Source organism: Aotus nancymaae, unplaced genomic scaffold (assembly GCF_030222135.1).
Source record: "Aotus nancymaae isolate 86718 unplaced genomic scaffold, 86718_ANA_hifiasm-v0.15.2.pri h1tg000064l_0, whole genome shotgun sequence".
Classification (NCBI taxonomy): Eukaryota; Metazoa; Chordata; class Mammalia; order Primates; family Aotidae; genus Aotus; species Aotus nancymaae.
Genome location: NW_026988478.1, coordinates 10,653,825 through 10,671,693, shown reverse-complemented (window position 1 = coordinate 10,671,693; position 17,869 = coordinate 10,653,825). Strand labels below are relative to the sequence as shown.

The window sequence follows — 17,869 nt, the reverse complement described above, 5'->3', positions numbered from 1 at the left end:
AAATGTTAATGGCTAACCCAGTATTCAATGTAAAGTAAATCTTACGTGACCTGAGCTGCAAAACTAAGAGGTTATTAGTGAGTATTGGAATTCATTAGACATTATGAGTATTAGTAACTTCAGGAAGCAGATGTTAAACTCTTGAACGTTTTGGTGTATATTGTCTGTGACTAATGAAACAATCACAAACATGCATGCTGTGCCATATTACTCTGTATTTTACCAAATGCTAGTTTCCCAAGGGCATACAATGCAGCCTGTTATGAATAAGTTTTAAGTATCAAATATAAATTTCCCTAAAAAAATGATACAGGGTGAATGTCTAGTTTTGAATTTTATTTTAAAATGAATTAATCATTATAGCATAAAGTACTTCCACAAGTGAATACAGCTTATGAAACAATGTATCAGAAAAGTATTGAAAGTAATTTATTCTATTTTTCCTTACTTCATCTAATGATGAGTAACTAAAATAGTAGGCATCAAACTTACTTAAAAACTATAGAGCATCAAACAAATTTGAATGCTATTTTATGTCAGTTTAGAATAATTTAATTCAAACACTAGTCTTTAATTTTTAAAAATCAGTAAACAGTAATAAGTTAATTTTACAATTTAAAGTTACCTTCCTCTTTACATGTGCTAGCAACTATGAATATTCTATATTAAATGACAATAGTATATATTTTTTCTTTGACGTATTTGTTATTCCTAGGGATTTCTTGGTGATTTCTTAAGGCAGTTTGAAATCAATATATTTAAATGACATTTCACTATATTAAAGCAAAATGATCTCATTACAACAAAGGATGATGTAATTCCTTTGTTCAAAATAATTCAGTAGTGGTTATTCCAGTATATAGATTTCTTACTTGGCATAAATTTAGCATGTGGGGAGATTTACGTTCATACTCAAATTGCACAACTAAAACCTGAGCTTCTGTTATAAAAACTGAGGGTAAGTTTGTAACATAGTATGGTCCAACAGTCTGCCTGACTGAAGTGGACAGATTAAAAATACATATGAAAAGGCCTCACGTGACTCAATCCCCACAAGCAAGGAAAGAGAGCAAATGTTCTTTATGCAATATACTGAAAGTTCAGTAACTTGACAGTATAATATCCTGAGTAAAACAAACAATATTAGGCTAGGAAACTCCTATTTCCACCTTAACGACTGTAGTACTTTAGTATCTGAATAGGCTGATTATAAGCACCCATATTTTGAACACTAGAGGGAGTATACAAAAGAGAAGAAAAGGAAGCCAAACAGATAATACCTAGTTTCTCCATATTTTACACTGCATTAGGTCTTACTAATCTGCTTGTTTATTTCTAAAGCACATAAGTGGAATGCTTAAAACTTATTTAAACAGTATCCAATGTTCATTTTTAAATGCCATTTTCCAGTTAATTTAAATTTTGTGATGGCTAAAACCAAGAAAAATTGTATGATATTCAAGAAGCAGAAAAAACAGAGAACGTTGTAAAAGGTAGACATACTTTCTCCCAATTTTAGTTTATATATTCTATTAGAAGAAAGTAAAATTACATCTGATTAAGAATATATAATTCTAAGTACTTCTCAGAGTTTAAAATGACACTTCTAGGCAAAAGGGAAAAATAGGCAATCCCAAATCAGAGTCAGACTTTTGTTTGAAGATGAAATCCTGAGATTCCAGGTCACATTTAGGGTGTACATAGACACAATGTCTCCACAATTTCCACGTACGAGGGACAACGTGGGAGCCACTGGTTGGGAGATGAGAGGGGATAAGGACTTCATGAGTTGATATTTTTTTAAAACTCAGAACTGTGACACACAGTAAGTATTCAGGGTACTAGCTATTGCTTAGAGATCCTTTGTCTATTCCAAAAAATAAGAACATGGGTTGAAGTGAATGGGAATAGGATGAGTTTAATGAAACCAGTAAATTATTGAATCAAAGTAGGAGAAACAAGAGCTCCCTCCAGCCAAACCAAAAACTACCACCATATATAATAGGCAAGTAGATATATAATCTATATAAAATATTTAATAAGTATCTATCGAATACTGGATTGCAGTAGAAAGTAAAAGGTAATAACTTTGATCCTGGAGAACTTTGGAAGTACGAATTTAGAGTAGGAAGAGATCCAGTAATTTATTAATTCATTTAATGAGCATCTACTACATGCCACCCACTGCTCTAAGAACTTGAAATACAAAAAGGAACAAAAATAGGTCATGGACCTTCAGGAGCTGGAGGCAGAAAACAATAAATATGAGAAATAAATTGTTCAGTATACAAAAAGCTAATAATTATTAAGAAAAAAGGAAAGAAGAATAGGAAATGCTGGCACATACAATAACATGTGGAGTTGTCTGGACAGGCTGCAGTGTGGTGCCACTGGAGCAAAGGTTGAGTGAGATGAGAGTTTGCTCAGGTGAGGATTTAGGCATGAAAATGTGCATAGCACATTTCTTCCTGTAACAGCAGACTACTGCCACTGAGCCTGAAGCAAGGAGAGCCACAGAGAAAGTAGTAAATAAGAGAAGATATAAACAAGGAAAGGAGGACAATTGTAGACAAAGATAGCCACAGCAAGTGTTCTGACCTTGAGTAAAATGAGAAACTGCTACAGGTATCTGAAAATAGTAACCTGGTCTAACTTTACTCTGACTGATAATGCTGAGAAAGGTTTAAGGGAGCAAAGGAGAAGGAGAATAGTTAGGAGGCTATTGTAGCAATCAAAGTGAGAAATAATGTGTGGCTTGAACCAGGATGTTAACAGTGAAAGAGATAAAAATTGGTCAGATTCTGGAAACATTTAGAAGATGGATCAAACTAGGCTTTCTAGTGAATTGGATATAACACATGAGAGAAAGAAGAATTAATAATGACTCCCAGTTCTAAATGGATGGAGATGCCATCGACTGACAAGGGAATTTGGTTTTGGGGGAGGGAGGAGATCTGGGTTCATTTTGCTACATGATAAAATTAAGATGTCTCTTAGCAAAGTAGAGATAGCGAATAGACTATTGGCTACACAAGTTCAGAAAAAAGGTTGGGCTGGAGAAACAAATTAGGGAGTTATGGACATATAAATGGAATTTATTCACAAGGCTGAATAAAACTCCAAGAAGAGTATTTTTTTTTAAGAATAAAAATTTCAGTTAGACATCCTAGAGGAGGAATAAGTGAAGGTAACAAAAAGAAAAATCAGCAAGGTGAAATGGTAATTCTTCACGCAAGTGAAGAAAGATTATTAAAGAGACTGTCAATTGCTGCTAGATTAGGACTGAGGATTGACTACTGGATTAAATAACATGGAGTCACTGACAACATTGACAGAGGCAGTTTTGGTACGGTAGTAAGAGTACAAATCTGACGGGAGTGGGTTTAGGAAAGAACAGGAGAAAATAGGTGACAGCAAGTATAGAGAATCAAAGTTTTGTTGTTTTTGTTGTTTTGTAAAGGAGAGCTAAGAAATCAGATGGTAATTTTTAGGGGGTTTAATATTTGTTTTCATTTGTATAATGATAGGAATCATTTAGGGGAGAGAAAAAAACGGTGGTATATGAGAGCTAGGGGAGGAATACTAATGATGTTCTTGAGTAAATGGGAAATAACAGGCTGTCACACACAGGTAGAATGATGGTTTTTGGTCCCTAATAAGTATTACATGGAATTGAATTTTCAAGCTCAACTTCCTCATCAGATAATAAGAGTGAGACTTTCAAAATGTTTTATTGAAGGTTATATAGTTAGTAATCAACAGAGAAAGATTACTAGATCTTAATGCACAAACAGGGAATAACTGTGAAGTGACATAAGCCAATCCAAGATAGTGGGGTATAGATTATAAACATAAGGGGTATAGATATCAAGTTGGGTAAAATATTGTGATAATGTCAAGATTATCTGGGATGGTCTCTGTGTTACTCACTGAAGGAAAGACAGAGATAAGGCCAAATTGTAAAGATGGGACCACTGGATGTCAGGCTGGAAGGCTGGGTTTGGTCACTTGACATTTAAGTAATAGGAGATAGTGTGTGATCTTTTAAGCAAAGGCCTGGCCCAAAGAAAGCAGTGTGTTAGATTAATCTGGCAGTGTTTAGAGAATGAAATGGCAGAGGAGAACAAAAGACAGATAAATTAGCTTTAGCTCTAGGGCTACTAAAACATGATCCATGAAATTAACAGCATAGGGATTAGACAGGTGACAGTGGGAAAGAAAGCAGCTAATCAAAATCCTCTTCTCAGCAAGAATCAACAAGACTTATATCAATGATTTTATGCTCTTTTTGCATCGTGTACTTTTCCTTCATAACCCTTAATACCCTTCCATAAATATTATATTATTATTTGAATAATGTCTCTCTACTAAAATATAAGTTCCAAGATGTCAGGGTCCACACATGTTTTGCTATTTTATCTATATAGACTAGCCTAGTACCCTGCATATAGTAGGCAATAAAAGAAATATTTTTGTCTGGGTTTTTTTTTTTTAATTTTTTGAGACAGAGTCTTTCTCTGTCACCCAGGCTTGAGTGCAGTGGCATGATCACTATTGACTGGAACCTTGAACTCCCAGGCTCAAGCGATCCTCCCACCTCAGGCTCCAGAGTAGCTGGGACTACAGGCACATACCATAGCACTCAGCTTATTTTTCATTTCTTATAGAAACAGGATCTTTCTCTGTTGCCCAAGCTGGCCTCAAAATCCTGGCCTCAAGCAATCCTCCTGCCTCTGCCTCCCAAAGTGTCAAAAAAACCTTTTTTTTAAATGAGTAAATTAGATATGGATTTCAAATAAGTAGATATGGAAGCAAAAGACAGAAAATGAGAAAAACAATAAGACAGAAAGTAGAGGAGAAAGGAGAAAAAAAAAAGAAAAAAAAGAGACATGATTTAAAGAAGGTAGAGGATAAAAAGGAGAAAAAAGAGATTATGCAGAAGTTAAAAGACCAAAAAATAGCAGAGTGACTGTGTGGCTGCCAGGAATTAGGGAGCAGGTCATGGACTTCTGCTTAAAGGAGGAAATGAGGAAATATCAAGAGTTAAACTCCAACACATGCTCTTAGTTAACCTGTCTGTGCTTCCTCATCTATAGAATAATTACAGGTATTTCAAAGAGTGGCTATGAGGATTAAATGAGTTAAGTCACAATAGTGTCTGGTACATACAGAGCATTTAACAGTTGTCAGTCATCTGTATCATCAGCATCACCATCATCTATAATTTGTGCCCTACCAGACAGCAGTGACACCATTCTAACTTCTCTTTTGTCCACAGAAATGAAAAAGGCAGAAGCAGCATAAGACTAACTGATGGATGAGACAAAAGGCCTTCCACTAGTCAAGGTTGCCTCTGATCTCACTCAAACTAACTGGCAAGAAGACAAGCAGCTTAGCCTCGGCTACTCCCCTCATTCCTTCTGAGTATCTCCTTTTTTCTCCCAAATCCTAAAACACACATATTTACAAAAATCCCTTAGAATTTTTCAATTTAACTTTTATCTCATTGTGAGAAAATGGAAAGCAAGAAAATGGAAGTGGTGGATGGAAATCAGAAGGCAAATTTTTAAAGTTGCTTAAGGAAAAAGAATTAGATAAATGTAAAGAAAAATTAAGATAATGATTTTTTTTTTTAAAAAAAAGATAGCAAATACAAGACATGAAAGAGACATGCAGTCTCAGTGCTTGATGGATAAGCATGAAGAAAGAAAAAGGTAGGTAGCAAAAGCAATATTAAGTAATATGGAATACGATGGAAGAGCAAGAGCAGTAGTTCTCAATAGAGATGAGTCTCCTGCCCCCAAAGGACATTTGGCTTGGTCTAGAAACATTTTCCACTGTCACACTGACATTTTTGGTTGCTACTGACATCTGGTTGTAGATGCTGCCAACCATTCTACAATGCACATGACAGTCCCCCCAACAAAGAATTATCCACCCAATATGTCAATGGTGCAGAGTTTGAGAAACCCTGAGCTAACAATTAAAGGTAAAAAGAAGGAAGTATATCAGATTTAGTCTCCCCTCTGCTCAAAAGTCTCATTTTACTCAAAAAAGAGTCAAAATCCTTAGTATATCCCCCATATCTATCTGACCTTATCACTGCTACTCTTGCCCTCTCCTCCACTCCTGCCACACTGGCCTCCTTGTTCTTCTGCAACTAACTGCATGGGAAACTTGTCCCTGTAAGGCCCTTGGGCTGCTGTTCCCTACTTGGGAAAATGCTCCCCACTTGGGAAAATGCTCCCCTAGATTTCCTTACCACTTGCTCCTTCACCTTCAAGTTTTTCCCCTGATGCCACCATGCCACTTTCTCAGTGAGGCTTATTCTGGACCACACTATTTAAAATTGCACTTCCTCCTTATCACTGTTTATACCATTATAATGTTCTATTACTTCATAAGATCAATCACCTTCTAATATTTGATGCATTTATTTTACTGACCTATCCTCCCCTTGCCTTCCCCATCCACTACATACACTTCATGAAGGATTTTTGCCTGTTTTATTCCCCACCATATCGCTAGCAACTAGAACAATGCCTGGTATACAGTAAGTGCTAAACACTTCTTGTTGAATAAATGAATAAAGGGGCTCAGACAAATTCAAATAATAACAATAATGACAGATACACATACAATGCTTGCTTTATGCATGGAAACTATTCTAAACATTCTACATAGAAGTCATTTAATCTTCATAACCAACCAATACTACACATAACATTGTCACTATAGCCATGCTAAGGAGAAAATGAAAGCAGATAGAAATTAAATAATGTGCTCAATATTGCATGCACAGCAGAACAATTTGAAACAAAGCAGCCTGGCTTCAGAGTTTGTACTCTCACCCGTCTATACTATGCCACCTTACTGAGCAAAACAGACTTAAAATTCTCCTATTCTTTAAAAAAAACGATAACCCAAAATATTTATCAAAAACATTGATCTATGCAATAAACAATCAAATTTATACATTATTCTATATATAACTGAATAAATATATCTATTATATTTGGGCTTTAAAATTACAAAGTTATGTCAATTAATAATAGCTCACAGTGTTATCACTGTCATCAAAAGTAAACAGAAAATAGTTACTTGCTTATCATTTTTAGTAATTCTGTCACAGTTTTTCAGATTCTTATTCAGGTTAACTTAAAGTGTAGAAATCACATACCTATAAAAGCTTTATTGGCCAGGTGTGGTGGCTAATGCCTGTAATCCCAGCATTTTGGGAGTCTGAGATGGCAGTATCACTTGAGCTCAGGTGTTCAAGACCAGCCAGGGCAATGTAGCAAGACCCTGTCTCTTCAAAAAATAAAAAAATAAATAGCCAGGAGTGGTGGCACATGCCTGTAGTCTCAGCTGCTCAGGAGGCTGAGGTGGGAGGATAGCTTGAGTCTAGAAGTTGGGGGCTACAGTGAGCCGTGATCTTGTCACTGCACTCCTGCCTGGGTGACAGTGTGAGGCTCTTGTCTCAAAAAAAGAACAAAAAAGAACAAAAAAATCGTTATTGTCACATGTATGTAAATCATTATTTATTTTAACAAATTTTTAAAAGAACAATTATTGCTTAAAGTTTTCAAATGTATTTGTATCTGTTTGGTAACAGATCTTCTCACTGGGAGAGACTTGATTCATCAAAGTAAACTTCTGGTATTAGTAATATGTGCTAAAAATTTAGAACATATTAACATAATCCCTAAGAATAATGTTGCAATATGAAATAACAAAACCACATGTATGAGTTGGAATGGCTTGCCCTCATATCTCAAAATTATGATGTATCATTACAGGATTTACTATATATTTCAATAAATAGAGTTTAGAACTCATTAATTCTGAGAGAAACTAATTAAAACAGAAAGTGAGACTAATGCTTCTTCCATCTTTGTACTCTACGTGTAACTGAATGGCCCGTTACACATTCTACACTGCCTTAAATCTAAAGTAGCCTACCAGAGGTAACATTCACTTTGCTGGAAGTGATGTTCTTCAAGAGCAGATGACTAAGCTTGTTTATATTCGCAACTTTACATTCTTCAGCATAGTGACTTACACATATCAAGAATTCAATATGACTTTCGTAATTCATGTTAATGTCACACAAGAAAATAATAAAACAAAGAAAAATGCTGTTCTGGAATCAGTTTTAAGAAGAGAATATGCTTAATTTACAATTAATTCTGAAAACATTTTGTCCATCTATTTAGTGACATACTATGGCACACATCATGAGAAACAACAAAATGAGAGTTGACCTTTAGACACGCAAACAGTCTACAGTTTTTGCAAAGTAATGGATTATAAATATACTGTTTTCACACTGACATTACATTCTAAGAGAAGTAAACTGTTGATATGCCACTCATGTTTTTCCCCTACATAAAAAACATTAAACCACAGCCATAAGTATTTTTTTTTTTCTTTTTGTAGAGCCAGGACTTTTAATTCTGAAAGTTATGGAGCTAAACCTCAAACAATTAGCTAAAGTTTAAAAAAAAATAAAATGGCAATCAACCACTTGTTTTGCCTCTTAGTACCTGAGTCATTCCCACCCACCCAAGATTCTCTGAACACGTGCAGGAACTACGTTTGAGTGAGCTTTTGTTCAAGAAGAAATAATCTCAACTTTTTTCCTTCTTTCAAAGGAGTTTGTGATATGGGGGGAGGGGGAATATTAAGAACCACTGATGCTAGAAGGCAATTGACTTGATGGATGTTTTTTAACCCAGTATTTTTCTGTCATACAAATACACAGTTTGAAATCTTAAGATAAGATATGATATTGTGAAAGGGGAAAATGCACACCAATGTATCTGTTACCATTTGTGTGGTACTAGAGAAAGAACCTGTCAGAAATCATCAAATATGCTTTTTCCAGACAAGGATGACATATGTTATCTGTAGTTGAAAATCTATTTATAGTGTCCCAAACACCATGATAACTGACTGAATGAGCAAAGTATGTAATGTGCCTGACTTCAGTTATTCTACAAGTAAACATGTAACTCAAAAACCAATCTGAAGTAGCATTTGCAAAGTAGAAAGAGAGAAAACAAAGATCATGAATAGAAATTCAGTCCAAACAATGTTAATATTTCTTGCCTGAAAGTGGGGTCTGGTAGTTTAATTCCTTTGAAATCCTCATGTCTTTCCATTCTAAATGAATAAATAGTGAATCCCATATAAGCAAGACAACATTTGTCCTGAGTTGACAGACTACCTTATGAGTCCACTTTGATTTGGATATTAGATATGTATTTACTTTTTCATTTCAGTCAATGCTACTTTCTGGCTCTTGTTTAAAGATGAATTACTGCTGACTTTGGATTCCCAGTTCCTAAGAGAAACTTAAGTCAGAGCAATTCTCCTAATGAACTAAATTTCAATACAATAAAAACATTTCTATTCAGAATATACTGAAAAAAAAAAACGGTTTTAGAATAAAGCCATTTCTTATACCCCTTATATGTGGGAGACAGGAGGTGGTTTATAATCAATAGCACTAAAGTTAATACAAGAAATCTAATTATAATATACATATGACATCATTAGCGAGTTCAATAATATTGTTCATGGTAAGGAATTCAACAAGATTCTCTAATTCATCAGTCATAGCAGAAAGCAAGAGAACTGTCAAACCCCAAACATCTCAGAAAGCTTAAGGATAGTGCCTCTCTTCTAAGGTAATTTGATAGCAAGAAAAAAGAATAATATATTCCTAAGTATTTATATGCATTTGAAACAATTGTATACAATGCTAGATATCAACAAGCTTCCATATTAGTTATTCCTTTATTTTCTCAGCCAGAATATTAAAAAGCTAAGTAATATTCTTATGAACATTTTTGTTGAATAAGTTAAAGGTAATTAATCACAGCACCTCTTTATTTGAAATTTTTAAATTGCAAGGTCTAATTTACTCACTATTAATTTTGTCTCAATACTATTTTCTGCAATCCACAAAAACAATGACTGTTACCATGAAGATAATAAACTACACAGCAAGCCTTAATGAAATAATGAAATGGTTTATTAGCTTCACTCCAAATTTAAGAAACAGTGTCCACACATACACTACTGCTGCAAGCAAAAATTTGTAAAAACTCCTTAGAAGGCCGTTTGGCAATATGAATTGAGAATTTTAAAGCTTTTAGATCCTTGATGTCTAAGAAAATGTTAAAAAAAAACAGGAAACATGATAGAGCTTCGTGGTGAATGCTGTTCTCCAACACGAAACTATCTGGCAATGAAACCTACTTCTCCACCAACAAGTCAAATGATGTTGGGCAAATGACTTAACTTCTCTGACCTCAGATTTCTTATCTGTAAAATGGGCAATACTAGTACCTACCTCATCTATTTGTTTTGAGAATTAGATTATTTAATATAAATAAATGCACTAAGAAGAGTATCTGGCAGAGAGTAAGACCTCTGTTAGCTATTCATACTGCCAACACTGCTCTTTCTAGTGATATTTAATACCATAAAAAACTAGAAATAAATAGAATACCCAATATTAAGGGATGTATGAATTAACTTATAGCAAATCTGTGTAATAGTTATGATCTATGTGATTCAAGAAAGTAGAAAATGCCATTACTTATAATTTAGAACTTTGCATAACTTCATCTATGTTAAAATATGCATGCAAAAAGACTAAAAGGAACTATAACAAAATGTTTAGTGTATCTATTTTTATGTGGTATGAAAGATAATTTTTATTTTCTCCTTTATATTTCATTAGAAACCTTTCTATAATATTCATATACTGCATTTCTCCTAACATCAGAAAAAATAAATTTAATTTTTCAAAAATAATTGTGCCCCTTGTTGTTTGTTAGTCTTGTATTTACAGCTTGATGTCAGTTATGTATATTTCAATCAGAGTTGAATCAGTAACCTACTGGAATTTTATTACTCTAATTCTCAAAAACCGTCCATGAAATCTTTCATTAACTAGCTCTACAGAAGAAAGGTTCTATAGTTTGGGAAAATATGTTTTGCTCAAACTTGCATTTCTATCTCTTTTCCTACATTTAGATTTCAGTACCTGAGATCCTAAGAGAAGCAAGGATGAAAATAACATAATCCAGGTAATAATGAAACCTATTACACTGGCTATATTATCTATTACTTCACTATTGCCTGAAACACACTGTCTATTACTTTAAGGCTGCTTGAATTTCTTATCAGCGAATTCTCTAAGTGTTGAATGTTTTAATTCATTGGAAAGAGAATGTTGGATCATTATTAGCTATCTCCATGTTCTCAAAGTTATTTTTGGTAACATGCTAGGCCATCATGCCTAAGTAAAGAAAAATTTTAGAGCAGTTTAGCATTTGACAGTTTAGGGAGGTAGACTGTTGTATAGAGTAGTAAAAGTATGACTATTGCTACAATTAAGTGAACTAATAAATTCTATTTATTCACAGCTTTAGAACTTGGAAAATACTTCAGGTGGGCATGGTGGTTCATGCCTATAATTCCAGCACTTTGGGAGGCCTAAGCAGGAGGATGACCAAGACCAGCCTGGGGAACATAGCAAGATACCATCTCTACAAAAACAATAAATTAAAAATTAGCCAGGCATGGTGGCACATGCCCATAGTCCCAGCTACTCAGAAGGCTGAGGTGGTTAAGACTGCGTCAACCTAAGAGATGGAGGCTACAGTGAGCTAAGATCTCTACCACTGCACTCCTACCTAAGTGACAGGACGAGACACTGTTTCAAACAAAAAGAAAATACTTCAGAGATTATTCCCTATAATTTTTTCTTTTAATGAATTTTTTATGCATGCCTCATTAACCAAAAAACACTAAGTAAGATTTTCCAGAACAATAAACTACAGAACATCAAGTGGTTAAGCTATTAAAAGAGGAATATTTAAAAGCAAAATTATTTTTCAGATAATTGTTAATTCTCTTATCATCAGTTCAAATCAGAATGTTTCCTATGGGTTTCAGATTTTTCAAAATTAAACTCAAATTTATTTCAGTTTATGCTATTATAAGACAAATCATGGGTGCCTTCCAGTCCATGGCAACAATGCTGACATACTTCTCACCAACGGAGTCCAGTCACTGAGTGATTCTAAGGCAACAACAAAACAACTTACTTTAACTTGTTCCTTCATTAGAGTCATGTGTACCCAGAGAGCCTCTCAAGAAATTATTTACATAAATGTTTTTTCAACTCATATAGTAGTCTTGTTACTTGAAATCATAAAAATAAACACTACAAGAAAATCTCAAGGTTATAACAAGTCTAAACTAAAAGAGAATCCAGCTAAAGCTGCAATTAATTTTGTTTCCAAATAAAAGGCTGTTTATTAGAGATTCCAATGTCACTCTGACCACCAAGATAAGTGATCCCATATTAATACCAGCATTTAATTCGAAACAGTTTACCAGTGAGTCTTCATACAAGAATAGACATATTGCTACTCAAAGGCATTAGATTACTTGAGAACTAGTTTTAAAAAGCAATTGCTTCATTTCTACATTTCTTAGTGAAAAAGTATCATTCACACCTGCTCTATCAGTTATGGTTAATTTTATCCCTAAAACTCTAGAGTTTCACCACTGTTTTCTTTTTATTTTTTTTTTCAGTGTGTAGAAAAAAGTGCAACATGGATTAATCTTGTAGTCCAAAACTATTTTCTTTTACTTCCTGTCTACCTCTTAAAACCTTATTTACATTAAGAAAAAGAAGAATTCAAGATCTTCCTTTTAAACTCTCCATTTTTCCAAAAGACTTACCTTTCACGGAAATCTTCAGTATTTAGTTACAACATTTGAATATATAATCTCCTGTATATAGTATTGATCCATTTATGTTAATCATGACAACCTAAATCAACTGTAAATTTCTTAAAATTCATATATTTCCATCTTTTTAAGCTTCTTTCTTCATCAAAGACTTGCCATTCTACTAAGTATGCAGCATGTATCAGTTTATAAATCAACATATACTCGTTCTTATTCTCAATTCTCTATTTCTCCAAGTCTACAGTGAGAGTGGCCACTAAAGGCCACAATGTCTTTTTATACCACTGATGTTGAAAGACAGCATAAATATATCCCTAACTAACCTTTGGAGCTCACTGAGACCAGAAACTACAACTTATTCACCTCGGTAGCAATTTAAAAAATAGTATAGTACTTCAACCATGGTGGGTACTTTATAAGTATATTGAATTATATTAAAGCCTTTTCCAATGTATTAATAGCATAAAAGACCAAAGAACCCATACTATTTCTGAAAAGTCAAATAAATTATTTAAGATTTTACTAAATTCTGAGATTAGAATAAAGCTGCTCTTTGACTTTCTAGAAAGCCTGTTCCTCAGCTTCTAATACATAATCTAATTAAAACTGATTAAGTAATTATAACTAAATAATCATAAAACAGATACCCAAAATAACAATTCTTCTTGCTGAACAGACTAGAGTTTTGTCACTACTTATTAAAGTGTTTCAAGCAATTATTATTGTGTTTGAATCTATCCTACTACCTGAGTTTTCAGATGACTTAAGCCTACAAAACTTTTATGAAGAAAAGCAATTTCAGAGTAACATCAAACCAAAGTTTAATATTGTTGGTGCAGAAATTATGCAAAAACAAAGAACAGAATTAAAGAAGATTGAAGAAAGGAAAAACAAATACTATATGATGACTGACACAGTGATATACTCATAACTACTTTTTAATTTTTAATTCCTGTTCCAAGTTAAGAAAAGCTCACTGACAATTTATATTAAAATATATTATGGTCTAAAAGTATAGCATTGCCAATAAAGGAATCAGAATTCTAAATTTAGCAGTGTATATTTAACATGTACTAATTTTAAACTGACAGAATACTGAATATGACAACTGATGAATTAATAGCAACATTCATGTACAGAAACCAACAAACTTTGTAATGTAAAAAGTTTTGTTATTTCTTTATTCAAAACTACATGTTCACTCACATATGCAGGATTATCCTATAAATATAAACGCTGGACAACTGCAAGATGTCATAAGTTAAACATGCCCTATAAATACTTTGTTCTCAAAATACTTTCATTCATATTATGTGAATAACCATGTTTTCAGATTCAGCCATAGTATGTATGCTTTCTTGTGCAAATCTAGAATGACGATACCCACACAAAAGTAATTAACAGCCACAGCACATCATTTATCAGTCATAAATTTCCGTTTCATGGTGAGATTTTTACTCAAACAAGTCTTTAAGCCAAATCTTCCAAAATGTTAAGTCGAAATTGTATCTCTAGATCTGTCAAGATCTTTTCATCTACTGGGTTGTATACTATCTCTGCTTTTTATTCCTCCTATAAGATACCTTCTTTTTCACCTTAAAAAAATCTTCAGTAATGAAGACATAGAAAGTGGCATCAACAGACTTCCTGAGTTACATTTTTGTGATTCTAACCAAGAACCACAGGGAGGTTGAAGGTTTCACTACAGATCTACTTGGTATCTAAATGTCCATAAAATAATGATGCAAAGCACAACCAGGACCATATGTAGTTTCCTGTCATTTATTCTGTGCAAAAAAAAAGTGAGTGGACGGACATTACAACATAAGGAAGTATGGCCCACAGATGCAGAATTTTGATTAACTACTTTTTAGTCTCAGCCTCGTGAAAACAGTAAATACGTTTCTGTGCCGCTGTAGGTTTTCCATATTCCCCACCTCAGAAACCTCAACAACTATCAAGCACAATTCTGCCGAAAGAAACATACCCAATTTCATTTTTTAAAGCGCCATAATGTTTCAGATGAAAACATAGTCTGCCAAAGATGTCATATAAAAGAATAACAAAGAAAGGGACAGCATTTTTAGAATTGAATTTCAATGCATAACCCCACCATCTGTCAACCAGTTGTGAAGCAATAATCCTAGAGAAACCCTGAAAACGCGAACAAGTTTTATCCCTGAATCTATATTAACAGCCACTCCCAGGACCTCAGTAGTAATTATGTTCTGTCTGTGGATAACCTACAGGAACGACATTTGCCATTGGCAAACTTAACCCTGGCGACGAATGGCCTGTTTTAGCTGACTTATATTAGGTAACAAATGCAGAGTTCAGTTCATAGAGGTAACGGGGCGGGGGGGAGGGGAAGACGAGGAGGCTCTTGAAATTTGGATTGGAAATTGAATACAGGAGGTTAATCTCTAAAGGCCCGTCATACAAACAACCCTCAGTCTCCTCCCCCTTGGCTTCAGGAACAGGATTACAATTTTGGACCTAGACTACGCCCCACCCCTTCTTTTCCCGCTGCAGCCACCACCACCTTCGAAGTTCCAGTCTTAGCTCTCACGCAAGTGGAGCTGGGTCTCCCTCACCGAGAACCGCACCAGGAGCCCTTTCAGTAGTGAGCAGTGCGCTGGGACTCTGCCACCAGCTCCGCGACGCCGCCGGCAGCCAGCCCGGCTCGGGAGACCCCACCCCTCCCAGCCCGGCCCCCGCCCCCGCCCGGAGCCGCCGCCTGAGTTACGCAGCCTCAGCCCTGACACCATCTCTGCTTCTTTCCATCCGGATCACTCGGGCTGGGGGCCGCGGAGGCGGGGGTAGCGCTGAACAGAAAAGTGGGATAGGAGAAGGGGGGAAGAACCGAAGCAATCCCAATTCCAGAGAGCCAGGACGCCAGTGGCAAGACCCTGGCCACACACACACTCCCCTGGGGGTCCTGCTCCTCGGGTTCAATGCCAAGTGGCGAGAGGGTGGAAGGAAGGAAGGAGAGGTAGGGTGGCGAGAAGGCCCAGAGTTACTGGGAACGACGTTCGGAGCAGAGCAGCGTATGCTTCAGAAAGTGAGAAAGTCCCAGACCCCCTCCGTAGCCCCAAGGCTGCCAGCAGCTCGGGTCGCCTTCCCTGCAGCGAGGCTCGGGAGACTGGGAGGGGAGTCTGAGCCAAGCTTCCCTCAGGCTGCCCTCCCTGATCTGGCCCATGGCCCAGAACCCGGCCCCTCTTCAGCCCCGACTTGAGGAGGCTGCCAGACTGGCAGCGGACTTGCCAAAGGACTCTGGAGGAGCAAGAGGGCAGAAGAGGAGCATCTTGCACGCTCCGGCCGGGCTGCTCACGACTTCCTCTGCCGACACACCCCCAGCTAACCCTCTCCCCCATCGTCACACACACAGATTCAGAGACACGCGTGCGTTCACCCTCCCACCAGCCCAGGCCCATCGATTAAAACACTAGTTGATTTCTTCCTGATTAATAATAAAAAAAAAAAAAATAGAAAGTGCAACAGCAACTCCTCTCAGGAGTCCCCGGAGCAAAGAAAGTCCGTCTGCAGGCGTCTTTCCGTAGTTTCCCAGGAGTTTGGAAATCTGGCGGTCCCTACCGAAAATGGGACGGAGACCCCTAGGGGTCGAAGGGCGCCGAACTCCCTCCCCAGCCCGACACCTCTCACCTCCTTAAGTTCCTTGGCCACGTCCTTCAGGTCGCCCAGGACTAATTCCAGATCCTCCACGATGATCTTGATCTGTTCCTTCACCTTGGTTTTGGAGGCTGCCGGCGGTCCCTCGGCTGGAGAGGACGAGGAGGGGTTCCCCTTGGACTTGGCTGACATTCTTTGGGGGCAAGCGAGGCAGGTCAGGACAGGCGGGCGAGCGGAGGCTGCTGTGTGCCCCCGTCCCTGGCGCTGCTACGGCCGCTGCCGCCCCGGTCCCCCCACATCTTGGGCGCTCCCTGGGCAGCGGCGTGTGGCTGCGCTCCGCGCTCGGCCGGGCGGCCGCACAGTGGTGCTGCCATCAACTCCCGAGACGCGGCGCTCGGCGCGGGGCTGCAGACGGGCGAGCAGCGCGCCTGCGCCTCCTCCCGCCGCCGCCCGCCGCTCTCGCGCACACGCGCTCGCACCCCGCCCGCGGAGAGGGGCGCCGGGCCGCCGCGCCAGGACTGCCGCCTGCAGTCCCTCGACTTTGCCCTTCGGGGTCTCTCCCAGACCACCTTGGCATCAAGGTGCGGGGAGACAAGTCCGTGTCCTGCTCGCCCCCTCCTCTTGGTTTCGAAATACCCCCATCATCTCCCCCTGCTGTGTGTCATTTCACAACTAGCTTGGATTCCTTCTGCTTCACTCGCTAGCAGGGACCTGGATCAATTCAGAAAGAACCACAGTGGGATCAGGAGTTGGAGATAGAGTCTGTAAAGTGGCCCTACATGTTTATCCAAACCCAAATGATGTCCAGAGGCCTCTAATCACTCTCCTGGTGACCTGCGAGTTAAACAGACTTCTTAACTTATGCAGGTAAAAAAAAAAAAAAGTGGTGGGGGGTGCATATAATAACTAGTGCTCATCTATTGAAATCATGAATTTAACCAGTGTTCTTGAAAGAGGTACCCTAATCCTGCTAATTCCACAAAGCTAGTATCGGATTTATTAATTTGAGGTCCCCACACCCCAAATCCCCGGTGACTGTCTCAATCATCTTGGCTGTACGTCTTATCTGGCCCAACTCTTTCTTTCTTTTTCTTTTCTTTTTAACTGTCCTTCCTCTTTTTGTGACCTATGCTGATTTATATTTTGAGTGGAGTAGGGGAGACATCCTATTTGGACCTCGTGAAGGAGCTAAGAGTTTGCCTCCAACTTCTCTTTCACCTTTTTAAACCTCCGTTTCAAATCTTTTGCTACTAAACAAATAGGAAACAACTTTCTGACTGTTCTGTCAGAAAGACCCAAGGAGGCAGGTTAATAGGAAGCCTTCGGTTCATTCTCAGTAGGTGTCTACAATTCTCATTAGCTAGATTTTTAATTTCCTTAGTTGCAAACCCATGGGCTATTAGCTACTGACCCGGCAGGCTGGCTCTACTTTATTTTCTTCACTGCATACTCCTCCAGATCA

The 17,869-nt window shown here is 37.4% G+C and overlaps 1 protein-coding gene across 7 annotated transcripts in view; it reads right to left on the bottom strand.

The window, feature by feature from the left end:
- Positions 1–16,786, bottom strand: part of PRR16 (proline rich 16) — a 211,032-nt gene extending 194,246 nt beyond the window's left edge. For 2 of the 7 annotated variants that reach the window (XM_064366215.1, XM_064366216.1), the window contains exon 1: positions 16,441–16,519. Coding sequence is in view for 1 of the 7 variants with exons in the window: in XM_012448461.2 (XP_012303884.1) it covers positions 16,441–16,599 (159 nt within the window). In the remaining 6 variants the exon portion in view is untranslated. Of the gene's footprint in view, positions 1–7,180; positions 7,247–15,371; positions 15,457–16,440 lie in introns of those variants that run through there. The other 5 variants (XM_012448461.2, XM_012448468.2, XM_012448483.2 and 2 more) reach the window with 5 other exon arrangements.
- Between the last annotated feature and the right edge of the window lie 1,083 nt (positions 16,787–17,869).